At 42.4% G+C, this 26,751-nt stretch overlaps 1 protein-coding gene across 2 annotated transcripts in view; it reads right to left on the bottom strand.

Annotated features, from left to right (window-relative positions):
• The window catches only part of LOC146059767 (Na(+)/citrate cotransporter-like), a 96,277-nt gene that overhangs the window by 25,687 nt on the left and 43,839 nt on the right, over positions 1 to 26,751 (bottom strand). For both annotated transcript variants that reach the window (XM_083172268.1, XM_083172267.1), the window contains exons 3-5: positions 12,060 to 12,188; positions 9,114 to 9,250; positions 5,997 to 6,208 (exon numbers count right to left, since the gene is read on the bottom strand). In XM_083172268.1, coding sequence (XP_083028394.1) covers positions 5,997 to 6,208; positions 9,114 to 9,250; positions 12,060 to 12,188 — 478 coding nt within the window. The remainder of the gene's footprint in view (positions 1 to 5,996; positions 6,209 to 9,113; positions 9,251 to 12,059; positions 12,189 to 26,751) is intronic.

Raw genomic sequence — 26,751 nt, 5'->3', positions numbered from 1 at the left:
CAATGATTTCTCAGAAAGTAAGACTAAAGGAGTAGCAATCTTATTCTCCAAACACCTTCACTTATCTGACGTACTAGAAACCCACATAGGGGATGGTAGAGGGATCCTGGTCAAAGCTAAAATTGCCAACCAAATTTTTACCTTTGTTAACCTATACCTCCCAAACAAGGGACAGATACGTTTCCTTAGAGAGGCACTAGAGCTGGTAGAGGATATGATAGAAGGAGTGCTGGTGACGGGAGGGGATTTTAATTGGGCTATGGAACCCACAATCGACACGACGAATTCTCACGTAAATTCCCCAAGCAGAGACCTAAGACGATTTAGATCCATACTACACGACTTTCAATTAATAGATACGTGGAGACTACTCCACCCTAAAGACAGAGATTTTACATTCTACTCATACCCCCATAATTCCTATACAAGAATAGACTACCTCTGCCTAGGGCACAGATCATTAGACCTAATTGCAGACGCTACAATTGGCCAAATCGTGGGCTCGGACCATGCACCCATTACACTCACCCTGAATCTTTTACACCCCCCGCCCCGCCACTGGAACTGGCGTTTCAATGAGCAATTTCTCAGAAACGATGACACTAGAAACCAGATATCAGTAGCCATAGATGATTACATAGCCACCAACGTATCAGAAGAGGTGTCCCCTGTCACTATATGGGAGGCACACAAGTGTGTGCTTAGAGGCAAATGCATCCAATTAGGCACTTACCTAAAAAAGAAAAAAGCTGAATGTAGAGAGGCACTCCTCACTAAAATAAAAGAACTTGAGACAAGACATAAATCCTCCCTAACCTCTGATGTTCTCCTGGAACTACAGGAAGCAAGGGTGTCCCTAAACAGTCTATTAAGTGAAAACACACGCAGGGCCTTCCGTAGATGTAGACACAAATTCCATAGGTGAGGAAACAAACCTGGGAAACAACTGGCGAGGGCACTGAGAGCCCAAAGATCACTAACATACATTAAAGAAATGAAAGACTCCTCGGGTAGACTGTGCGCTACGAACACCCAAATAGCTGACATCTTCCATGAATATTACACCACTCTATATAACCTCACCTCGGATACGAACACTAGAGACCCAAGGACGCACGAAAGAGAAATTAGAGAATATCTGAAAGAAATCCAGTTCCCCACGCTCCCTTCGGAATTAACCTCAGCCCTGAATGACCCGTTTACAGAAGCTGAACTAACACGGGCCTTAAAGTCCACCCCATCAGGCAAGAGCCCTGGGCCTGATGGGTTCACAATTACATATTATAAAGCATTCCAAGAAAAACTGATGCCCCTCCTCCTAAGTGCCTGCAACGCAATCTCTCAGGAATCACCCCTTTCTAATCAATCCCTTAACGCACACATCACAGTCATACCAAAAGATAATAAAGACCCAGCACTCCCTTCTAGCTATCGCCCCATCTCCCTCCTTAATGTAGACGTCAAGCTGTTCGCGAAACTACTGGCGAACCGCCTGGCCTCTTTAATACCATTAGTGGTACACCAAGATCAAGTGGGGTTTGTGCGCGGGAGAGAGGCAAGAGACAACTCCATCCGAGTATTTGACTTGATCGCTCATGCACAATCCTCAAACATCCCCACCATGCTTCTTTCCACAGATGCCGAAAAGGCTTTCGACAGAGTGGACTGGAAGTTTATGGAGATGACCCTCTCCCATATAGGAATTGGGGGACACTTCCTACACAAAGTCTTAGCCCTTTACAAATCCCCAATGGCCCAAATAAGAATCAATGGACTCCTCTCCAAACAAGTAAGAATCTCAAATGGGACGAGACAGGGATGTCCGCTGTCCCCGCTGATATATGTTATTTGCATGGAGGCACTGGCCAGAGCGATCAGACAAAACCCAAATATAAGTGGGCTGACAGTGGGGAAAACCAACCATAGATTAGCTCTGTTTGCTGATGACCTCCTGGCAATTATAACAAACCCAGTAATCACTCTCCCGAATCTTATGGCAGAGTTCTCCCGCTATGGGAAACTATCCAATTTTAAAATTAATTACACGAAATCCTCTGCCCTGAATATCTCGCTACCAAACGACACCAAGGAAGCACTAAGCACCCAGTTCCCCTTTCCCTGGAATCCCACCCACATCAAATACCTGGGCATTTCCATCCCGGCCTCGCTTAAATCTACAACATCCCTCAACTATACCCCACTACTAAGGTCCATCCGGAATGAAATGTCACAATGGGCGACTCAGAGGTTCTCGTGGCTGGGGAGAATGAACATTATAAAAATGAATGTCCTCCCCAGGTTCCTCTACCTTTTCCAGGCGATCCCACTAAAATTATCAGCTCAATACATAGGAGAAGCTCAAAAAGCAATAAGCCGATTCGTATGGGGAGGCAAAAGACCCAGATTCAAACACTGTTACCTATACCATAGGAAGGCCAAAGGAGGTCAACAGCTTCCTATGCTACTAGCATACTACCAAGCTTCAGTATTATATAGAGTGGTAGATTGGTCGAGAGCAGATACTTGCTTAAAACAATGGGTAGATCTTGAGACACATTCTTCAGCCCTATGTCTGAAAGTGGCCCCGTGGATACACACAATACCCCGCACAAAACACCCCACGGTCGAGCCCACTCTGGCTATGTGGAAAAATATCCGATATAGACTTGGCCTCTCCTCACCTGACTCCCTACTTCTCCCCATTATCAGCAACCCGGAATTTCCACCGGGAGCGTCTGGGAGAGTGGCAACTAACTGGCAGCAAAAGGGCCTGACCAGAGTGGTAAATTTACTGTCTGGGGGAGTTGTCAAGTCCTTCTCGGACCTAAAATCAGAGAGAGAACTACATCAAACAGACTCCTGGTTCTATTTCCAAGTACGACACTACATACACTCAAAAAGATCTGCCCCTGCCCTCAAAAAAGACCTGACCCCATTTGAAGTGCTGTGCTCCCACACCTCGGACCCCACCCATGTGATCTCTACGATCTATAAAATTCTCATCCACAATCATTTCCCTGACATCCCATCCTTTTGCAAGGCATGGGATCAGGACCTGCTGCCTAAAGGTATCACAATAAATTGGGAAAAACAGTGTGACGTTATGGCACGGTGTTCCACGAGTCTGGAGGTGGTGGAGACACAGTACAAACTACTAACTAGATGGTACAGATGTCCACCCCTAATTCACAAATTTTATCCGTCGGTCTCACCTATGTGCTGGCGCTGCAGCTCCCACAGGGGAACCCTGATCCATATATGGTGGGACTGCCCTAAAATTATCCCCTTCTGGGACACTATAATCCAGCTATCATCAACCATCTTGGGATTCCAAACCCCAGACAAACCCGACTTTTGGCTCCTCTCCCACACCGACATCCCCATGGCAAAGTACAAACGGTCACTAATTAAACATTTAAACAATGCAGCCAGGGCAGTGATCCCTGTCCACTGGAGGTCGGAAGACCCGCCTACGACTTGGGAATGGTTCCAAAGAATCGACTTTTACTGTGCCATGGAGGACATTTATCACTCTACTCTAGATAGACAATCAGATCACACAGCTACATGGTTGCCATGGCTAGAGTTTAAGTCAACAAGGACATACAAAGAACTGGCCTCATCTACCACACAATAGGCCTTATAATAGCCCTAGAAATAAACAGTTAGCACGACCAACACGGACTTGATAAAACAGACCAACTAGCGTTGTTTCCACGAACCCAATCAACGACGGACACATACTCCTACCCCCACCTCCCCTCTCTACTTCCCTCCCCTACGCTTCCCCTTGTATTGTCTATTCCTCCCCTACTCCCCCTCAACATACATTAAGGTTAAATTAAGATAGCAGAAAATAAAAAGGAAAAAAAGAGGAAAAGTCTGAATGTTAACAATGGAGCCGTTTATTACATAACTTGTTCCCTTATGTACATTACACGTAACGGACAAATATAATGATGTGATGCCTTTCACTCCAATGCTGCTATGACTATGCTATATGTGTAATAATTTCACAAATGTATGTAATGTTATTCATCTGAAAAACCCAAAATAAAGAATATAAAAAAAAAAAAAAAAATTACAAGGTAACGTACAGGGTGTGTTGATAAAATACAGCAGGGTTGCCGACCCTCCCGGAATTCCCGGGAGTCTCCCGAAAATCGTGTCCTCCTCCTGGCCCCCCGGAAGGGTGGGCAATCCTCCCGGAATCTGGGGGACCCCCCTGAGCCCCCCGAATCGCGGCATTTAAATGCCGCAATCCGCGGGTCTCAGAGGAGGGGGCGGGGCTAAAATGGCACAATCGCGTCATTTTAGCCCCGCCCCCTACATAGAGATCAGTCATTTTTCCTGTTTCCCGTATTGGGGGCGGGGCTTAATGACGTCACAGTCAAGCCCCGCCCCCCGATCGGGTAAGGAAAGTCTCCTCTCCGGGCTTCTCCCGGAGAGGAGCATTTATAAGTCGGCAACCCTGAAATACAGCATAAATAGGGGTATAGCTGGTAGAACTAAAATCAGCATCAGTTCTGAAGTAGGTGTCGAAATTGTCGAGGAGACTGAAGATGAAGTAGAGGAAGGGAAGAACAGGACAGGAGCACAGGTGAGGTAAAGAGGTAGGGTGAGTACGTGAGGAAGGAGGGCCCTACTCATAAGAGTTAACATACTAGAAGGAGGTGGGTGGACGAATGAAAGACAATAGGATAAGTAGGAACAGAGGGGAACGGAGGCAGGATAGGAGGATCAGAAGAGGTTAGGAGGAGGGATAGACTAGTCGAAAAAAGTGGGTTTTGAGGGAGCGCTTGAAGGAGGTAAGGGAATCAGAAAGCCTGATGGGTGGCGGGAGGTTGTTCCAGTGCAGGGGGCAGCGCGAGAGAAGTCTTTGACACGGGAGTGGGAGGAGGTGATTAGGTGAGAGGTCAGTCGGCGGTCAGTGGCGGAGCGAAGAGGACAAGCAAGCATATACCTAATGGGTGCAAAAATATGCCTACAGTATAACCAAAGCTTTTTTTTTATAACAGCATTAATGTTGCAATAATGGTAAATATGAGCAAGTTGTTTGGAAGCTGAGGATATATCTCACAGGTCCAAACCATAGCAACTAACAAACAATTAGCTTTGGCAAGTTTATTGCCAGGTTAATGAATTAAAGTTTTCCTCTGATTACATTAAGAGCCTCTGATTGCTATGAGAAGTAATTTCAGGCCCTATCTCTCAAAGAGTGTTTGCAGGATATCTTACACAAATAACACTTTTTGGGGGGTTCCCGCAGCAGACAAACACCATTTTTGACTACAAAAAACATCCCCCCATACATTTCTAAGGACACTGTTTTACTATGAAATGTCCAAGCCCTCATTTGACCCTGGCATCTAATGTCATCTTCAGATAGTGTTAGCCATGGAAGCCCATGGGCTACCTTATACAGAAAGGTACCGGGGGAAGGATCTGTTGAAACCCACCCCAGCAATGGCCACCACACATATGTGGTCAGAGCTATACTCCGAACATATTACAGGGCAAGCCGGGAACATGTGTTTTTTAAAACATTCTAGCAAGTCTTTATAACAGCAGCAATAAGAAATTATATTTATTGGATCTAAAGCTGGCCATACATCTACAGATTTATTGTCCGATCTATCTGGTTGGAACAAAAACCTGCTAATGGATGAGAGCGAATAACAGTTGACCATTTGCTTTGAAATGCTGGAAAACGGCCAAAAACGGTTGTTCAGATTACCAGGTTTTTGTCCCAACCAGCCCAATCTGACAATCAATCTGTAGTTGTATGGCCAGCTTAAGGCTTTATAATTAATAAATATACACCGCCGTACCAGGCCCTCTGCCAATAAACGTACAAATCCATCTTTGTGGCTTTAAAAATAATATCAAAGTTACACACTTGATGGCCAGAGCTGAGAACACCTGGCTTTTGTAACATATATTGCTCACTTTGTATCGTTCTTTCAATCAACGTGAAATACAAATATTGTTCTTACTCTGCATGTCAATCATGCTGATGGCATTCTTCTCATCCAACTGCAATGCCGGGTTTGTCTGTCCATCCGTATCCAAGATGGAAGGTTCCTGCTCCGTGTTACTCAGCTGACCCAAGACCGCTTGCACAATAGGAACCATCATGGCTGTAGTTGCTGTGTTGCTTATCCACATAGACAGGAAGGCTGTGACTCCCATGAATCCCAACATTAGTCTAGTGACAGTATAAACAAAACAAAAACGCAATTAGAAAAAGTTGCATCCATTTTAAACTACAAGAATCAGTTATTGTAATATTAACATGCTAATGATAAAGCGGTTCCTACAGTCTGACCTTGCACATGTTTCAAAATGCTCACATTGGTAATGTTAAACTTATTTTACAACGTACTGGGCCTGATTCAGTGGTGGTCTCAAGCAGTTGAGGTTTCCAATGTGCACATGCATCCAAGGCACACTTTGCCTGCGTCCTGAAGCAACAGTATAGCACCTCAAATTCATATTCTACATGATAGTGCCCAGGTTCTTATTTTTTAACATTATTCTGCCCTTCACATGACAATGAGCACATCAGATTATGTCACAGTACAGTGCCATCCAGTTTAAATGCTACCATTATAACATACACTAAACTTTGGCCTTGAAAAAGCTAAATGCGAAGCGTTTGCCGGCTAGCCGTGCGCTGACAGGCAATGCATATTGATAGGAATGCATTTTGAATTGTATTTCTCCACAGGTTCCTAAAAATCCCTACATAGGGTATCAGCTGCACCACTCGTACCACCACTGACTCAATGTATCTATAGAGCACCTGGTGGAGAGAGTGCATACCACGAGTTAATAAGTATCTGTCTGTAGCAGCACCCACCGTATATACCTACCATTTAAAGGTCTATGCCTCTGAAAGTGTGTGACCTTGCGTTCTATAGAAATTGTCCCTATACAGCCACAGAGCTGTGATTACAATAGGGATTTTCTGTGTCTCTGAGCACTAACTTGATTAACATCTCTAAACCGTTTTTGAAATAAATCCTGAATCAGGGGGGGTGACTCTGAGACACATTAGTGGATCTCTCAGCACACAAAACACTGTATAACAATCTGTATGTACTAACACAGGATGTGTATAGCACTCTAAAATACAATCCTGAATAATACGGTTTTATTATTATAAACCGTGCTGTCAGCCCTCCAGATTGCCTATAGAGCGCATTACACATATAACGCATAAGGATAGTATTTTGAATATCATGGCATTTCTATAACAAGCCATTACATCATCCTTTGCAATTGTTACACTCCCCAATATATTGGGGGTCGCCACAAGTGTCACTACTTTTAGAAGACATAATTGCAGCAGAGACATTGTTGCAATCTCAGCATAATAGTCTGAGGACAAACAGTCCACATTTCATTGATTGGTGCTACAGCAGTACAAGAATAGAGGTAGCAGCTTGAATAATTTGTGACACCATTTTGAGTACAATACCAGTACAAGAACGATTTCTTTTCATCATGGTGTCAATATTACCTGTGTAAAGAATAATAAAATTATACCGATACCAACTTCAATTACATATGCGTTGCCAGGAAGCCACCGAATTTTAAACACACCTATTCTATCTTTGTCAATCACGTCTATATTTTTTTGTCTTATGTGTGTTCTTATATTTTGCATTTTTTTAAAAATGATCAATAAAGGTTAAATTTTACTGTAATAAATTCCTCCAGGTGCACCACACCAGTGACAACCCTTTCCTCTTTCTCGTCTTGAGAAGAACTCTTTTTTTATAAACTACACACACATACCTATCTCACTGAAAATGTAAAGTCACATAATTCAGGCTCGGCAGTGGATCAGACCATTTGCTTAGCAGGCAGATCAGGGAAATTAGAATTCAACTTTATCACCTGGGTCCATGCCCCCTAAGCTTCTGGGCCCCATAGCAATGGCACCCCTTGAACCCACCATAGTTATGCCCATGCTGGTCCCTTAGTCCTAACTGTTCTATTGGTTATCTTGGAGGCAGTCTTGTCCCCTATACTCCTCAGGCCTCCATTTTTTTTCTCTTCTCAGCTACATTCTTTTTCTCCAATTCCTCTTCCTTTTGCTATTTTTTGTCTGTACTTTTCTTACTCTCCAGCTTTGGTTCTTTATTTTTCATTTCTTTAATTATAATACTCAGGTGATGGTCTGTTTCTACGGTCTTCAGTTAACAAATTGTTTTGTTTGTATCATTTTTATGTAAATGACGGCTTTTGTTCTTTCAGCTTCATTATTACGATGTTTTGAAATAAATGAATTTTTTTTAAAAATATAATAACTTGCACTTAGTAAAATGCAATTTTATTAGGTGTTACTGGAGTGGGGCCAGACAGTGACTCCAGCTTTTTCCGTAGTTACTTTAGTGCCGGCTGTCACGTTCACACGGACATTATGCACCTTAATAGGGTTGGTGCAATGTCCAATGGTGCATCTTTGTATGCGTAGAGGAGGATTAGCATCGCTGCGCAGCTGTTGAGTGATGCAGCACTATATAAAGATGCATTTGCTCTGTGCAAAAAGATGCGGCTGCAATAGTCTCCACCTCTGAATTAGATACACTATGTCAATACCTATATCGTGGTCTTGTAAATAAACTATAACTTGCAAATAAATCCATCGCATACCTCCCAACTTCTATGAAGGAGGAGGGACACTCAGAAGCTCGCCGGAAATGTCGTGGTGTGGCCTATACTCACGGCTCTCCCGCGAGGCCATGCCCCCATTTTCGCAGCTGTGGGGGCATGCCCAGCAGCTCAGCAGCTTAATGGATGGCTGCAAATAACGGTCACAGTTCCCAGACCATGCAGCAGCTTACATATTCCAGATCACCCAGGGAGAATTTGCCAACTGTCACAATGGTGAAACATTGTAAATGGTAGACAGACATTTTGGCAGATAACTAAAAGATTATGTAACCAAATACAATACCATAATAATAATAATAATAATAATAATAATAATATAAATTGGCAAATCTATGGACCAAGAGGTTTCATTGGTTATATGATGTTCAATGGCATCATAGAAACAAATCACTGACATTCTGCTAATAATATATAGATAAGATCCTTACAGGGGTGGGCTAACTCCAACAATAAGCAGAACCTTCAGTGCGATTCTTTTGTGTAGGTTCCAGTGTTCCACAGCCACTGCCACTATTAGTCCTCCAACAAACATCATGTTTGTGTCCTTCAGGTACTGCATACACACCTGGGGAAAACAGCAAGAGTAATTGTCAGAAAAGTTACACAGACTGCACAGGACTGCAGACAGAAAAATATATAAAATGCCAGCTATGGAGATGTTTAAACACAACTGTCCCAATATTTGGAATTAAAGATCAAAATAAAGTCAACAGTAAGTAAGTGAGTCAGAAAGGGGACTATCTACATAACTAAATTTCACGTTAATGTCAGCCATAAAAGAGCAGCAAGAGACAAATCAAAAGACCTTGAGTATTTGTTGCCAAATTTTGGAAGCCATACAATATACAATATTTTAATGTACACAAGCTTCTCAAATGTTAAAATGCCATTTATTAATGTAATACATAAGCTGGAAATGTAAGGACAATTTGCTGTAAACTGCTTTTTACATAAAACAATGTTCCTTATGTAAATGCTTACCAAAATTGGACTAGCAGTAAGGTGGACCTGAAGAAAGAGAATAACCCAACAGCCATGTCAGCTGCCAAACTCGCTGTGAATTCATATCTTCTTTGATCTCTTCTGCTACTTCTTTACTGATGGCACACAAGATTCCCCAAGACTCTCATGCACCCAAAAGCTTCTCTACTATTTCCACCAGGATGTCTAAAGCTTAATATGTGCAAATCCCTACTCATTTCCACCTGTAGGGATTCTACCGCCCTTTTGCTTCCTCCATGGCTGACAAGATCATCATCTTACCTGCTCCCCAGGTGCACTATGTAAGTGTAATGTTTTGGACTCTTTTGTATCATCTTTCTCACACCACTTTCACAGCCAGAATGGTACAAAACCCTTATCTAGTCTCTTGTTATTTCCCACCTTGACTACTGCAACACCTACTATCTAGCCTTCCTCTCATCCATATTTCCTCTCTGCAATGCATCCTGAATGTTCAAGCAAGGCTCATCTCCCTTTCTTGTTACACCACATTCACTGTTCTATATCTCCCATATTCTACAGAATTTAACTCAAGCATCTCTACCTCTACATCAACTCCTCCCCTTCTAATCCACAATTTCTCAACCTTGGTCCTTAGGACCCCACACAGTTCGCATTTTTTCAGGTCACCTATGGATTTTTAAAATGTGTCCGTTTGAGATGCACCTGGAAATCATGAACTGTGAGGGGCCCTGTGGACCTAATTTGAGAACCACTGCTCTAACCTTATAATAATCAAATATACAATGTTGATCATAATCACGAAAATTGGTTTGATAATAACTGTGGCAACAAAGTATTGATCACATTATACTGCAGCAAGAATCTTAATAAAAGCTGGTCAGGGACACCAAACTTATTCTGAACTTCTGTACTTTATCATTCTCAATTGTTTGACCAAAGTTATATGAGCAGTGGGGGATTCCAATCAGTACCCTCCATATATTTATAGATGTAGACTTACCCAGCATATACAGAAGCCCATTTGATTGCCATGAATAAGAGTGAGCCTAACTATATTCAATGTAGGTACTAGAGTTTAGACTTTCGTTCACAGTAAAGGCCCCTATACACCAGGGTGGCTTCTCCAAGTGGAGAAGTCACCCACAATCCCAACTTGAGCCGCCTAGGACCTTTCCAGGGAGAGGGGCATGATCGCATTTTATATATCGTATGCGATTCCAGCCAAGCCTACCCGGTTGACAGGCCTCTGCAGCCGGTATGCCTTGCAGGCTCCCTCATGTGATTTTGAAGCTTTTCATGCAATTGATTGCTGCAATCGCATGAAAAGAGCCCAAATCGCATGTAAATCACCTAATGTATGGCCAGCTTTATGGTTCATGAGGAAATGGACCTCTCAGATCCATGGCTTAAAGGTCTTAAAAACTCAATAGGACCCTGTACTGGAGCAAATATTGTTCCCATTGTATTGCTGCTGCTGTAATTCAATAGAAGTGAGATACTTCATTTCATGTGGCAATTTGTAATAATGAATTGGCCCCTTGTTCTGTACCAGAAAATGGCTCTAGCCAGATACACTGCTTAATCTACATGCATTTTGAGCTATTTGTCCAGGCATACAATACTAAAGAGCTACATTTGCCACTAATTCTGAATGCATTATTTGCAGTCACTTTAGTTTTCCGCTTTCATTTTATAAAGCCTGTTACATGAATGTGGGGTACATGTCACTTATTAATCAATCTCTGGTAGGGATCTGGGGAGCTACAGTGTTTTTTTAATGCTGGCCACCTGTGGCTGCTTTCCACTATGACAGGTGTACTTCCTATTCATAGTCTACCTGGTACATGCATGCGTGTAAGAACATATTAATGGCCCCTATACAATACTGTGAATTCTCCAAAGGGAGAAGTCGTAGCCAATCAGAGCTTCCCAAGCAGCAGGATCACATAGATATATATTGTATGTAGTGCTTTTGCATACGATGTATCCTATGCATTCCCATTTCCCACTTATGGGAGGCGGTCTGAGTAGAAGATTGGATGTGCAGCACGTCCAATCCCGACTACAATCCGATGTACACGGGACACGGGATAGGAATGGATGACAAACACATGTGATATGAGCACTTTTCTCCAGATTTCTTGGCCCGATCCATTGTAATCAGGTGAAAAGTGTCCACATCGCTCTAGTGTATGGTCTTTATATTAAGGTAATTTGCATCACCCTAGCTCCATCCTCTTTGGCACAAGGGTGCTATATTATGTACTGTTAAAAACTGGACTATGATGACAATTTTTGAGTTTCATTAAAGGCAAGTAACGTACATATGAGGCACATCTCACACCAGGCTTATTTACTTAAAATCTGTCATTGTTACGATAGCCAAGGATATACGACAGAACTTTTACCTGCTTTGATTCCAGAATTCCAAACATTGGGAACAACAGGACGGGCAGCAATGCAGTGACTGCGAGGGGGATGACCTCTGTACACCAGTACACAGCCATGAGGATGATTGTGTACGCACAACTGGCTTCCTGAAACAGCATCAAGAAAGTAGTTTTTGTTTAATTGTTTTTTTTTTTTTTTAATAAGCACACCCTAAAACCACTCTTTTTCCATTACATACTACATGTTTTAGAGAATTTTTCAATAAAAATATATATTTTACAGAAATAAAGAAAATAGTATTACAGTAGAGAAGGATGTGACTGGGAAGGGATTTATCAATGTGGAAGGGAGAATGATGCACATAAAAGTAATGGTACAGTGGTGAAGGAACAATGTAGGAAAGTGGTTGGTCAGTAAAGTATACCGTAACAATTGTTGACATACTGTATTTATATTAGCATTGCATTAGAAACTATGGGTCTGATTAGGTAATGCAGCACACAGATTCCCAATTATGTGGAGAATGGGCCTTTGGATATTGCCCACAGTTGCCCTTTGTCACTGCCTGATTGACAGGTAGTGGCATTAAGTGGGTGGGGGCAGTGGCAGTCCCCTGGGTTCCTAGAAAAAGGGTCGCGTTGCCCTATATTCTGAGATGGGAGAGCCCAGGGTGTGCATGTTACCATGCAAGCTTCCTGGCCTTGCAGTCCCATGCTTTCATCAAGCAGCTAAATGTAAGTTTATATGGGTAGAAATTATGGAGGTGATGAGGAATTTAGGCATCCAGGTGGAGGCTTTTTCTAGGCTAAATATGATTTTGGGAATATGGAGTGATGAGGTGGCTCTGGAAGGGCTGAGACCGTTAGCAGTAACTCTCTCAGCCCTTGCCAAGGTAATAGTGGCTCGTCACTGGATGGCCCAGAAGGGCCCCGAAATTAGGGAATGGGTACATTTGGTTAATACTACTTATATGCACGAGAAATATGTATATGCCTCTAGGGGTCGAATGTTGTTTTTTCATAAGACATGGCACAAATGGCACGCCTCTGAATTCTTTTCAATACAAAAAGTAATCATAAGGTCACGATTGTAAGTGTGCTTTAGACTTAGACTAATATGTAATTTTTCCTTTTTTTTGTTTTTTCTTGGACACGCGTTTCGTTGTTCACTAATCACTATATTAATAAGTCAGTGTTGAATATGCATAATCACTATGAGGCCCTGAAGGGTCTCGAATATCAGTATATAGAGGACGATGCCCGAATTTTAATTTAAACCTTGTAACTGGCACAACTCCGAATTCTTTTCAACATATTAAGTCATTATATGGTCACGATTTCTAAGTGTGTTTAGACCCACAGGAATGTCTTATCGATAATGTAATATTTAATCTTTTATTCTTTTTTGATTTTTTTTGGTCACGTTGTTTGGTGTTTACTATTCACTACACGAATAAGTTTGTGTTGAATATGTATAATTACCATGTGGCCCTGAATTGCCTTGATTATCTGTATGTAGAAGACGATTGTCTAAACCTTGCAATATAATTCTATACTGTATATCAAGGCCCCAGGTACGACGTAGAAGGTATTATAATTTCTACTGTGAATATTACCCAACGTAAGGATTAGAAAAGTGCCTATTGAAATGAGATATAAATGTATAGATTTGATTATATGCCGCCACTAGACATGTTGGGGGAAATACACTTATTTTTGACATTTACTATCCCGAAAATACGGCAATTCGTATTCGTATTTATAGCACATCAATACGAATACGAATTGCCGTATTTTCGGGATAGTAAATGTCAAAAATAAGTGTATTTCTGGATACAAATACACCTATTTTTTAACAAATTTCCTTTAGTAAATTTCCCCCGTTATGTAGGGTTTTTCATGTATTAAGGTAGGGGTAGGACTGACTTATTTCAGGTGGGAAATTCCTAGCCTTGGATAAGAGATCTAATAGCATCATAATTTGATGGATTTTTCTAAATACAGACTCAATTAAAAAAAAATGTAAGTTTATAAATAGTATTGTAAAAAGTATATAGATCGTTTTAAATACTATAGCGTTTAACAAGTGGAAGTGGAATTCAATGCCTCCAGCTACACTGTGCTTGTGCGACACTGGTTAGTACAGTGGTGAGAGTGCTGTTACAGCAGCCAGCCTGTATCATGCACAGCTGGGTATCACTGCTCTTGCAACTTTTTAATGATATATTTTGACATGTAGATGACTGGGAAAAGCAACAATAGGACTTCTGTTATTGCTGCACAATGATAAATAGGGAAAATTGTGCAAATAAATGAATACACACTCATTGTGCCCAAGTTCTCACTTATGTTTAGTAGCCTTAAATACCATGTATTTCAATGCACGCCGGACACACGCCTCCTCGCCGGCATCTACACAGGATATTTAAGGTAAAGTTGTTTTATTTGTATTTCATACCTGATGAAAATATTGAATTGATATTGAAACGTTGTATAATAAAATTCGATTACTAAGAAACTAGTTTGTAGTGCTCCACATTCCCTGCTGTCTATTATCCTAATTTGCGCAGGCACCCAACACGGAACGGAGTACGTATATATATATATATGGAAAAAAGTACTTGTGAGCTGCGCTCAGTATGAAATGTCCAAATTTGGTCCAGCAAATGAATCCTTAAGAGGAATTCCGAATAAAAAGTCACCAAAGTCCACAATTAGACCTGCAGCTCCCTTTGAATAAATGTGGCATCCAGGGTCAGGATGAATAGATATCTAAAAAATACAGAGAACAAAGGGGCGCTCCATAGTGCATGTAAATGATGTTTAATAGAGCATACACACTCCAACAACGATAAAAGCAGTTGCTCGTACCATATAAAAAACTGCTGTGGGCTGGTTACCACAAGATGTTAAACAAATACTCCAGGCACACAGCTCCTGATGATATGCTCACCACCACCGATGGGAGGGATTCTGCATACGCTGGGTTGCGCTGCCGGGACTCCTGACCACTCGTCGGGGACACAAACACCAGGCTGGAGACAGGGTATGGCAAGATGCGGGTATCACAGGCCACGCCCTAACGCGTTTCGTCAGGGACTTAGTCAGAGGGCGTGGCTCTGTGAATACCCGAGTACAATATAACAGGCAGAGCCTCCAATGAGCTTCAAGCCTGACGGATGACATCACCCGCCGGTAACAATGTACATTTAAACAAACCACACACAGTTTGTAACATAAAAGAGCAACAAAGTGACAGCAAATGGCAAACATACACAAGTGCCAAAGAATACTGTACATGATACATATCAAATTATGAAATAACACGGATAAAACAAAAATATAGTTAAAATATCGAATAAAATCGATAATTGAAAAAAAAAAAATTTATATTCTGATATAAAAAAATCTTTTTAAAAATATACATAAAAAACAATCAATCAAAACACAAGGAGCGAAGCATATAAAATAGCTGCCATCTATTGGTTGATAAAAGGGGTGACTTCAAAGCCTTCATTTAATCCAAAAGGCACCAGTGTGTTGAGTGTGATTATCCAATGGCTTTCACGTCTAATGAGCAACTTATCTCTATCACCCCCACGTAGTGGGGGCGGCACATGTTCAATTGCTCGAATTCTCACCCCACTTGGATCTTTATTATGAAGGGAGTTGAAGTGCCTAGGGACACTATGATTGGTCACACCATTCTTAATGTTTCGTAAGTGTTCAAGTGCCCTAATTTTCAACGGCCTTTTTGTCTTTCCTACATAATGCAAATCACAAGTACAGGATAGTACATACACTACATAAGAGGAATTACAATTTAAAAAACTGTGCGTTCTGATCAAGGAAAGTTTAGGATTCTGTAAATCTGAACCACGAGTGATATGCTTACAGACTTTACAGTGATTGCATGGGAAACACCCCTTTAAATCCAAAAATGTGGATGAAGGAGGTCTGATGTTCACTTCTTGCAATTGACTCTTGGATAATAGATTTTTCAACGTTCTAGCTTTTTTATATACGATACTAGGTTTTGTTGAGAGCCACTCTTTCATCAAAGGGTCAAGTTTGAGAATATGCCAATTTTTCTCAAAAATGCGCTTAATTTCATGATCCTTATCATTAAATTGAGTGACAAAAGGACATTCAAAACTGTTAGTCGAATTAGCTGTTGGTGTAGCATGTTTATATTCCAACAAGCTGTTACGTTCAGTTGCACGAGCTCTTTCACGTGCCTTGGTGACAACATTACTAGGGTATCCCCTCTCATTAAACCTATGAGTATATGTTGTAGCTTGAGAATCAAACAAAGTAATATCAGAACAATTCCGTCTCAGGCGCACAAACTGAGAGAAAGGAATGTTCTGTTTCCAATTTTCTAAATGACAGCTTTCAAATTGTAAATAGCTGTTACAATCAACAGATTTAAAGTCATCTTTTAATGCCTTTGTTACTGGTCTCAATATTAATTCATATAATTTAAAGTTCACTTCTAACTTTAATGAAAAACATATTGAATTTCTTGATTTATATTTGAGCGTTGACAAATTCCCCATGTCACGCTCTATAGAGACATCCACGTTCTTTAAATCTGTTGATTGTAACAGCTATTTACAATTTGAAAGCTGTCATTTAGAAAATTGGAAACAGAACATTCCTTTCTCTCAGTTTGTGCGCCTGAGACGGAATTGTTCTGATATTACTTTGTTTGATTCTCAAGCTACAACATATACTCATATGTTTAATGAGAGGGGATACCCTAGTAATGTTGTCACCAAGGCACGTGAAAGAGCTCGTGCAATTGAATATAAACATGCTACACCAACAGCTAATTCGACTAACAGTTTTGAATGTCCTTTTGTCACTCAATTTAATGATAAGGATCATGAAATTAAGCGCATAGTTGAGAAAAATTGGCATATTCTCAAACTTGACCCTTTGATGAAAGAGTGTCGCTCAACAAAACCTAGTATCGTATATAAAAAAGCTAGAACGTTGAAAAATCTATTATCCAAGAGTCAATTGCAAGAAGTGAACATCAGACCTCCTTCATCCACATTTTTGGATTTAAAGGGGTGTTTCCCATGCAATCACTGTAAAGTCTGTAAGCATATCACTCGTGGTTCAGATTTACAGAATCCTAAACTTTCCTTGATCAGAACGCACAGTTTTTTAAATTGTAATTCCTCTTATGTAGTGTATGTACTATCCTGTACTTGTGATTTGCATTATGTAGGAAAGACAAAAAGGCCGTTGAAAATTAGAGCACTAGAACACTTACGAAACATTAAGAATGGTGTGACCAATCATAGTGTCCCTAGGCACTTCAACTCCCTTCATAATAAAGATCCAAGTGGGGTGAGAATTCGAGCAATTGAACATGTGCCGCCCCCCCACTACGTGGGGGTGATAGAGATAAGTTGCTCATTAGACGTGAAATCCATTGGATAATCACACTCAACACACTGGTGCCTTTTGGATTAAATGAAGGCTTTGAAGTCACCCCTTTTATCAACCAATAGATGGCAGCTATTTTATATGCTTCGCTCCTTGTGTTTTGATTGATTGTTTTTTATGTATATTTTTAAAAAGATTTTTTTATATCAGAATATAAAAAAAAAATTTTTCAATTATCGATTTTATTCGATATTTTAACTATATTTTTGTTTTATCCGTGTTATTTCATAATTTGATATGTATCATGTACAGTATTCTTTGGCACTTGTGTATGTTTGCCATTTGCTGTCACTTTGTTGCTCTTTTATGTTACAAACTGTGTGTGGTTTGTTTAAATGTACATTGTTACCGGCGGGTGATGTCATCTGTCAGGCTTGAAGCTCATTGGAGGCTCTGCCTGTTATATTGTACTCGGGTATTCACAGAGCCACGCCCTCTGACTAAGTCCCTGACGAAACGCGTTAGGGCGTGGCCTGTGATACCCGCGTCTTGCCATACCCTGTCTCCAGCCTGGTGTTTGTGTCCCCGGCGAGTGGTCAGGAGTCCCGGCAGCGCAACCCAGCGTATGCAGAATCCCTCCCATCGGTGGTGGTGAGCATATCATCAGGAGCTGTGTGCCTGGAGTATTTGTTTAACATCTTGTGGTAACCAGCCCACAGCAGTTTTTTATATGGTACGAGCAACTGCTTTTATCGTTGTTGGAGTGTGTATGCTCTATTAAACATCATTTACATGCACTATGGAGCGCCCCTTTGTTCTCTGTATTTTTTATATATATATATATATATAAATAAATAATCGCTGCTGAGCAAATTAGCAGCAGTCAGGTAAATTCCACCACTTATAGTTAAATCTCGCCTTGAGAATGGATGTGTACAGCTAGCAAAGAATTGTTGTAGAACTACAAGTTCCAGTGGGCCCTTTAATCCAAAGCATGCTGGGACTTGTAATTCTCCAAGTCCCAGCTTGCTGGGACTCATAGTTCCACAACAATTCATAATAGTATTATTCTATTTTTTACACTGCAATCAGCCCGGTGCCCACTGCCCTGGGGCACCGGGGACAGCCCCCGGGCTTCAGGCTAGGCAGGGTTTATTCTGGAGGGGGAGCCCGTGGCCTGACCAGCCACAGTGTGAATGCTTTGGCCGGGGGAACTTATATAAATAATTTGTCCCGGCTGCAGCATTACCATGCTAGCTGTTTGTGCCCGGTGCTAGTTCTCGTATTACTAGGGACCCCTATTAATTTTGTCCTCCATACTTTAGGAACAATGACTGTCCCTTAAGCCTGGTGTTGGTTTTAGAAATTCTGGGGATCCCCTACATCTTTTAACCTGTTAATTTCTAAAACTTGTAGCGGCTCTTTGAGCCCACAGCTGTGGGGGGGACCCCATGTCTGCCAAATTCGTTTGAAAAATTTGTATTTTCCAGCCATATTTTTGGGTCAATTACCGGGTGTATATTACATATGGCTGGTTAGTAAATTAGGAATCACAATTCGAATGAATGGGGATTCCTATTCCTATTCTTTCAAAACCGTATGCATTCGTATTCCTGAATAGGAATACGTATACGCTTGTCAAAAGAATAGGAATGGACATATATGGGCCATAGTAAATACGAATTTACTGCCGTATACAGACAAAAATGATAAATGTATTCTTAGCCATTTCTGCTTAATAAATTTCCCACAATGTATAATTTATTTTCCTCCCACGATCATACCTTATGCTAAATGTTCTAAATATGCACAGGATTAACTATGGCTATCCCAATGACACAGGTCACAATATTACAAACGTGCCCATGACACCAACAACTATTCTGACCCGGAACATATTTATATTACTCCCAATACATGACCCTGGACTCCTGAGCATTAGGGACACTGGGCTTGCATGCCCTTCACCCAAATGACACGCCGGGAGTTCCTGACAGATCATTGACCACCTGCGTTCATCACGCCTAACAGTTTGATGGAATGCGCCGGAACCAGCCCAGCTCAATACCACAGCTTCTCTGACAATACGGACCTAACCAGGCAACCTGACACTAGGAACATATGCCCTCCCTACATATTCGCTACTATTTAACTCCTCCTCCTCCGGCCTCATTGGATTGCCAGGCCCCCTCTATTCCAATTGGATACTGGGAGAATTTTACTACAATAAGAGAGCTAAGGGAACACTTTTCCCTCACACACACTGAAGAAGCCGACAGGCAAAATAGCCATCTTCTCTGCAGTCTCTGCTGTGCAATGCAGAGCTCTCCCCCACCCTGGACTTCCTCACTTTGTAGGTGATTGTTAGAGTAGTAGTTCCAGACACTTTCCAGGCAGTGGTGTAGCTTGGTGCCCCCCCCCCCCATTTGCAGTAGGCGGAGCTCTTGCGCAGCAAACAGCAGGCGTGGCCTAACATTATACCACACACCGTAATGCCCATTGCACATTATGCCAGGGCTTTTTTTGGAAGACAGGGACAATAAAGGAGGGGAGGTTAGGGGATAGGTTTAGGCAGAAGGTAGTAGTAATTAGAAGGGAGGGTTAGGGTAAGCTAACCCCTTGGGGGAGGGGGGCTTGCATTATGATGGGGAAGCTGGATAGTTATCTGCAACAAGTATAGGGAGAGTGCTCTAGAACAGAAGACCCCCCCTCCCCCATAGTAACACAATCTCCCTTTAGCAATAAATAATGCCCCACAAGACAGAAAAAACACTCACCCCCTTTCCCCCCTCAACATTTACAGTAAAACTTTTTAACCGGAGTCCTGTGTCTTCAGCCTTAGGTAGGAAGGAGGGTCAATGCGTGCAGGGGGAGTGACAGCGCTCCCTACACGATGTTGATGGACACCCGGTAAGTCTCTCACCCAGCGCCGCTGCAAACCAAATCTCCCCGTCCCCCTTGTGCTCCTGGAGGAGGAGTGTGGGTGTGCAGGGAAGAAGTGCAGTGGGTATCCAGCGCCTTCTTTCTTGGACCTTGTCCGTGTATGGGTCCGTCCCTGGTTGATGACGTCACCATTACACAGTGACAGCCAGGCTAGGCAACCAGGATCTGCTGCACTCTCTCTCACTGACTGTGCTGCACACGTGCACAGTAACGCGGGGAGCGGGCGTGCTGGGGGAGCGGGCAAGCAATTGTGAGCAGTGCGTATGAGCCGGCGGCAAAGTGCACGGCTCTGGTGCCTGGTGACATCTTGGCGCCCGGAGCTTGTGTGCCACCGGAAGGGGCGGGCTGGGCCGGGGGGCAGGGTGCCATGTGACCCCCGGGCTGCTCTAACAGGAGGTCTGCAGGCCGCGTCCGCCTTACCTATTCCTTTACTGTCGGCGGCCATGTTCCTGTAGGCTTTTAAAACCTGTCTGCGGAACATGGCCGCCGAACATGAACATGGCCGCATGGCAGGAACACGGCTACGTGGAGGAGGGCCCGGCCGCCTGTTCCCTCTGTTGCCCGGCATTGACAGAAGCTGGGTGTGGACGTCATGACGATGACGCCACCCGCCACTGTGGCCGCAGGAAGCAGCAAACAGTGTAGAAAAGCTGGGAGCCTCAGCAGCAGCAGGACAGATGGAGAAACATAAATCAGGATCAAACTTACAAATAAAAAATATATATTTCTGCTGTTTCCTGGGGTGTCCCCCTGTATAATAATAATAATAATAATGCCATGACACCACAGGCTGCTCCCCCTGTATAATAATTTATGTGTTATGGAATTACTTTTATTATATTATACAGGGGGAGCAGCCTGTGGTGTCATGGCATTATCATACAGGGGGAGCAGCCTGTGGTGTCATTGCATTACTTTTATATTATACAGGGGGAGCAGCCTGTGGTGTCATGGCATTATTATTATACAGGGGCAGCAGCCTGTAGTGTCATGGCATTATTATTATACAGGTGGAGGTGGAGCAGCATGTGGTGTCATGGCATTACTTTTATTATACAAGGGGAGCAGCCTGTGGTGTCATGGCATTATTATTATACAGAGGGAGCAGCCTGTGGTGTCCTGTTCTTTTTATATAGGGGGCAGCCTGTGGTGTCTGTTCATTTTATGCAGGGGAGCAGCCTGTGGTGTCATCTTGTTATTATGCGGGTGAGCAGCCTGTGGTGTAAGGTATAATTATACAGGAGGAGCAGCCTGTGGTGTCCTGGTATAATTATACAGAGGGAGCAGCCTGTGGTGTCCTATTCTGTTATTTTAATACAAGGGGGCAGCCTGTGGTGTCATGTTATTATACTGGGGAGCAGCCTATGGTGTCGTTATTGTCTTTTTTTTTTTATTAATACATATTTTTTCAACAAAAAAACTAAATTTTAATGATGAGCTGTTACTTATGGGCCAGTGCTCTGGACTTGCCCCCCAGGCTAAAAGTTGCCAGCCAGCTCCTGTCCACCAGCTCCGCCCTAGCTACGCCTCTGTTTCCAGGATACTCTCATCCTTCTGGAACCCACATAGAGGGGCTCCTGCAATTGTATTACACAACCAGTACCTACTGTAACCTGTGGAACACAAGAACAGCAGATACAGTACCCTATCTTTTATCTACCATTCATACAATGGAAACCTGAGACACACTCACTGCTCGACAGGCAACTAGGATCTTCCACAAAGTGCTGGGGGATAAACAGCTGTCCAAAACACTGTTGGGTAACCCTACATGAAGTGTACCTGTACATGAACCTGTATTTAGATCTATGTTCAATAATGCACATATTGATTACTTTTTAACATCAAGTATATTCAATACCTGCATTTTTTTTTAATTTAGTTAATTTGACAAACCAAGTAGTAGCAATTCACTTTTCCAAGGGTTGATTTGGAAGCAAACAGGGTCTGTATCAGTTCACGTCAGACAAGACAGACTAAGGGGTTTATTCTAGTTCATTCTTTCTGACAAAATCCTTCTTAGATGTACAAAACCATGTGCACTGCAGGGGGGCAGATGTAACATGTGCAGATAGAATTAGATTTGGGTGAGTTATTTTGTTTCTGTGCAGGGAAAATACTGACTGCTTTATTTTACACTGCAATATAGGTCTCACTTGGAAGAAAAACCCCACCCAAATCTAATTCTCTCTGCACAAGTTACATCTGCCCCACCCGCAGTGCACATGGTTTTGTCCATCTAAGAAGGATTTTGTCAGAAAGAATGAACTAGAATAACCCCCTAATAGTGGGTAAACACTGTGAGCTATGCACTATATTTGTATTTGATTTTGTTTATAGAAGCAAAATTGAATAGAAATCGAATGCACATTGAATGCTTTGTAATTAGCATTTAATGCAGATTTGATCCCAATGTAGTGGAAATCGAATGGAAAAAAAAGTCTTGGCAGGCAAGACTATCTAGTGGAAATCAAATAGTAGATTTGATTTCAATCTACTGCCTACACTGAGATCGAATTGAAATTGAATAGCAAATCGAATGCACATCAAATAGTAAATCGAATGGAAAATAGTGAAAATCGAAAAGCAGTAGAAAAAACTTCAAAACAGGTCGAATAGGCCAAATCTAATCAAAATCTAATTGAAAACTGAATTGAACCATGTGTTTGCACTATAACTCAGTGTGACGCATCAAACTGCCACAGCTTCTTTCCTGACGCATCAACATTTACAACTACATATTTTCGCAGGCTGTGACCTACCGTACATTTCTTATTAATTTTGATCATTCTATTTACAGTATATTCATTGTTTGTGTATTGTCTATTTATGTTGTACTTGTCTCCTTTTATCTGGGATTTGCTCCCAGATATTAATCCTATACCATTGAAAGTTAAGTTTTATAAATAAAAGAGCAACCCCACAATAAGAGAGTGCCGTCTTTCCCCCATTCACATCCAACAGACGCTCCGGGGAGCACCTCCGCGTAAGCAATTGTCCCCAGACACTTCTCAACTGGTTACTCGACCCGGGGTGAAAGCGCCACTCCGGGTCGAGTAAACAGGGTTGAAACGGCTCTGACCCGGGTTGCAGTGCAGTGTGAACGGGTAACCCTGGTCGAGCCACCCGGGTCCCATTCACACTGTTGAGGAGGCAGCGCTGTCACCACCAAGCACTGCCTCCCCCCCAATGACAAACCGCTGCTCTGCCCCAACCTTGTGTGACTTTAGCGACCCAGCAATTAATTGGGTCGCACGGGGAGCTTACAGACTGCAAATGCCGGGTCACTCCTGGTACGGACCCGTGTCCTACTCCCAGGTGCGACATGGCATTTAAGGTCTGAAAAGGGTATTACTGATTAAAATGCATCATACAACACACAAGCAGTTATTAGCCTTTCAATGTGGCTGGACCAGTAGGAAATCGGTAGCACTTACAGTAACCTCATGATTGTAGTTCCTATTTTAATATTGTAGAATTTAATATTGTGAGGGTGGCCCCTCTGTTAGTACCCAGTCTTGTTTTATTATTATGTTCCAAATTATAAAGTGCAATGGAATATGCTGACAATACTGTATATAAATAATGTCACCTATAAAGTGGCTACAGCCTTCATTATGCAAACGGTTTTATAATGGGCCTGCACCTAGCTGCAGATTGTGAGTCACACACTACTGGAATAGCCTCCAATGTAAGCAATTAGACATCTAGATTGCAACCAGTTATGCAACACGCCCATGACACTCCCATAACGTGCCCATCAGACAGTGCGTCTGTGTGTCCTGAATAGCCACCTCCTAGTCACTGCCCAGGAACACAGATGACATTTCCCAGACAATCTGCGCTCTCATATTCTTTTCAATAGCAATAGATACTTGTCACATGTTGTTTACATTGTACAGAGTAGTTGGGCAGTACGGTTAGTATAATGGTTAGCATTACTGCCTCACAGCGCTGAGGTCATGGGTTCGATACCCACCATGGTTCTAACTCTGCGGAGTTTGTATATTCTCCCCGTACTTGCGTGGGTTTCCTCCGGGTACTCCGGTTACCTCCCACAATCCAAAAATATACTGGTAGGCTAATTGGCTCCCAACAAATTAACCCTAGAATGTCTATGTGTGCGTGTACATGTGGTAGGGAACATAGATTCTAAGCTCCACTGGGGCAGGGACTGATGTGAATGTTCAAATATTCTCTGTAAAGCGCTGCAGAATATGTGTGCGCTATATAACAAACTGTTAATAAATAAAAAAATAAAATAGTACATGTCCAAGGGGCAAAGGCAGATCCAAGGGAGGGGCTGCAGCATGGCTCAAATTTCAAATAGTGGTACCTCACCAACTGCCATTCCAAACTGATGAACGTGCAGTTGCTGCAGCTCCCCTATTTGAATTTATACGCTGTGCTGCAGCCCCACCTCTGTAGTGACCACTGCTGAGGGATTCTGTTTTGCTTTTCTTTTTTAAATTAAGAACCCTGCCTAGACACCTACATGGACCACAGAAAAGGCCACTGTAGGGCTGTGTGTGTGTGTGTGTGTGTGTGTGTGTTTGTGGTTATTTTAATTGTAGATAAATAACATTGCTGAATTGAATCTATTAAATCTGTAATCCATTGTGCAAGAGCACAATTGAGTCGTAGTTGAGCAACAGTCTCACAGAACAGATTTAATGATTACATATTATTGCAATAGCCCATTAAGCAACAGATCACATAGAGTTCAGGAAGAACTTGTGGTAATATTATACAGTTTAGACCACATGCAAAATGCCATTAATTGAATTGAATACATCTTATTGTAATTTACTTTTAACAGATTATAGTTAGCAGCAGGGCTATTTTTCAGCAGGCTCCAGCAGAAACTGAGGCCCTTATTCTAGTTCACTCTTTATGACAAAATCCTTCTTAGATGGACAAATCCATGTGCACTGCAGGTGGGGCAGATGTTACTTGTGCAGAGAGAATTAGATTTGGGTGGGGTTTTACTTCAAAGTGAGATCTATATTGCAGTGTAAAAATAAAGCAGCCAGTATTTACCCTGCACAGAAACAAAATGACTCACCCAAATATAATTCTCTCTGACAATTTTAAATCTGCCCCCCTGCAGTGCACATGGTTTTGTCCATCTAAGAAGGATTTTGTCAGAAAGAGTGAACTAGAATAAGGGCCTCAGTTCCTGCTGGAGCCTGCTGAAAAATAGCCCTGGTTAGCAGTGAATGACAGTAGCCCCAATTCAATGGCAAAAGTTTATGATGCAAAGCTTTTGGCGCTCTTAACCTCTTGCCTGACATGGTCTTATTTGACATGGTTGCATCAAACGTCCACCGGTATCCAGTGGCCTCTGCTTCCTGCAATCCCCGGCAGTCCCCTCCTCCCTCCCAAGGCACAGCGTGAGGGAATTAGCTACAGCTGCAGGAAAAACAGGTTTCCTACAGCATGACCCTCATAGTGCTTAGGCAGCCTGGTCTTCCCTCACTGCTCTTCATTCAGACTGTGATCATTATTCTTAAAGGATCACTCACAGTCTGAGGCTCCTCCCAAGCACTCCTGCTCTCCAAGGTACAATCTTAGTGACATTTTTGAAAAAAATATTATCCAGTCAAGTGGTTAAGCACGGCAGGCATGAGGTAATAACATCACTTTGCATTTACCATAACTCCCAACATGATCCTATCCAGGAGGGACAGATTGCTCTATTCCTGGACTTCCCTCTTAGATTATAATTGCCATCATCTGTGCCGAAACACCTTTCTTATCAATTAACCTGTTTAAGACAAGTGATGGCAATCCTAAATTAAGATGGAAGTCCAGGAACAGAGAGAGCATTGTGTCCATCCTAGAATGGGTCATGTTGATGATATAATAGTGGTTCATCTAAGGGCAGATAAGGCAATGCAGTATTAAGTCTTCCTCCTTAGAAAAGGGGACTTCAGCCGGTATTGGAAGTCACTGGAGATTTATCCAATACCCAGATAGGCCAGACCAACATTACCTTTGCTCCAAGACCTCTGGTGGCTGTGCCTTGCAGCACACTCCCCTCACCAGTTTTCAGTATCAATGTAGTGCACTACAAACACACAAATATCTGGTGGCTAAACAATGCAGAGCACAGACTTCTGGCTGATATTGGTACTGATTGCTGCACATCCCTGAACATGCTGAGAGTAGTTATAAATCACTATGTAATGCCTAACAATGTGATTGAAGAGTGCAAGCCAGTGCCCAGTATGAGAGTGCCAGGAGCTCAGAGAACTCCCATTGTGGAATGGATGGCGAGAACCAAATCTTGAGTGTCTGGGCCTGTTTATGGTTAGGGGCGCTTCCCGGCACAGCCATCACATTATAAGCTGCCTGATGGGTGGTT

The sequence above is a fragment of the Crinia signifera genome, chromosome 2, assembly GCF_055691185.1.
Source record: "Crinia signifera chromosome 2, ASM5569118v1, whole genome shotgun sequence".
Classification (NCBI taxonomy): domain Eukaryota; kingdom Metazoa; phylum Chordata; class Amphibia; order Anura; family Myobatrachidae; genus Crinia; species Crinia signifera.
This window is presented reverse-complemented; position numbering and strand designations above follow the sequence as displayed.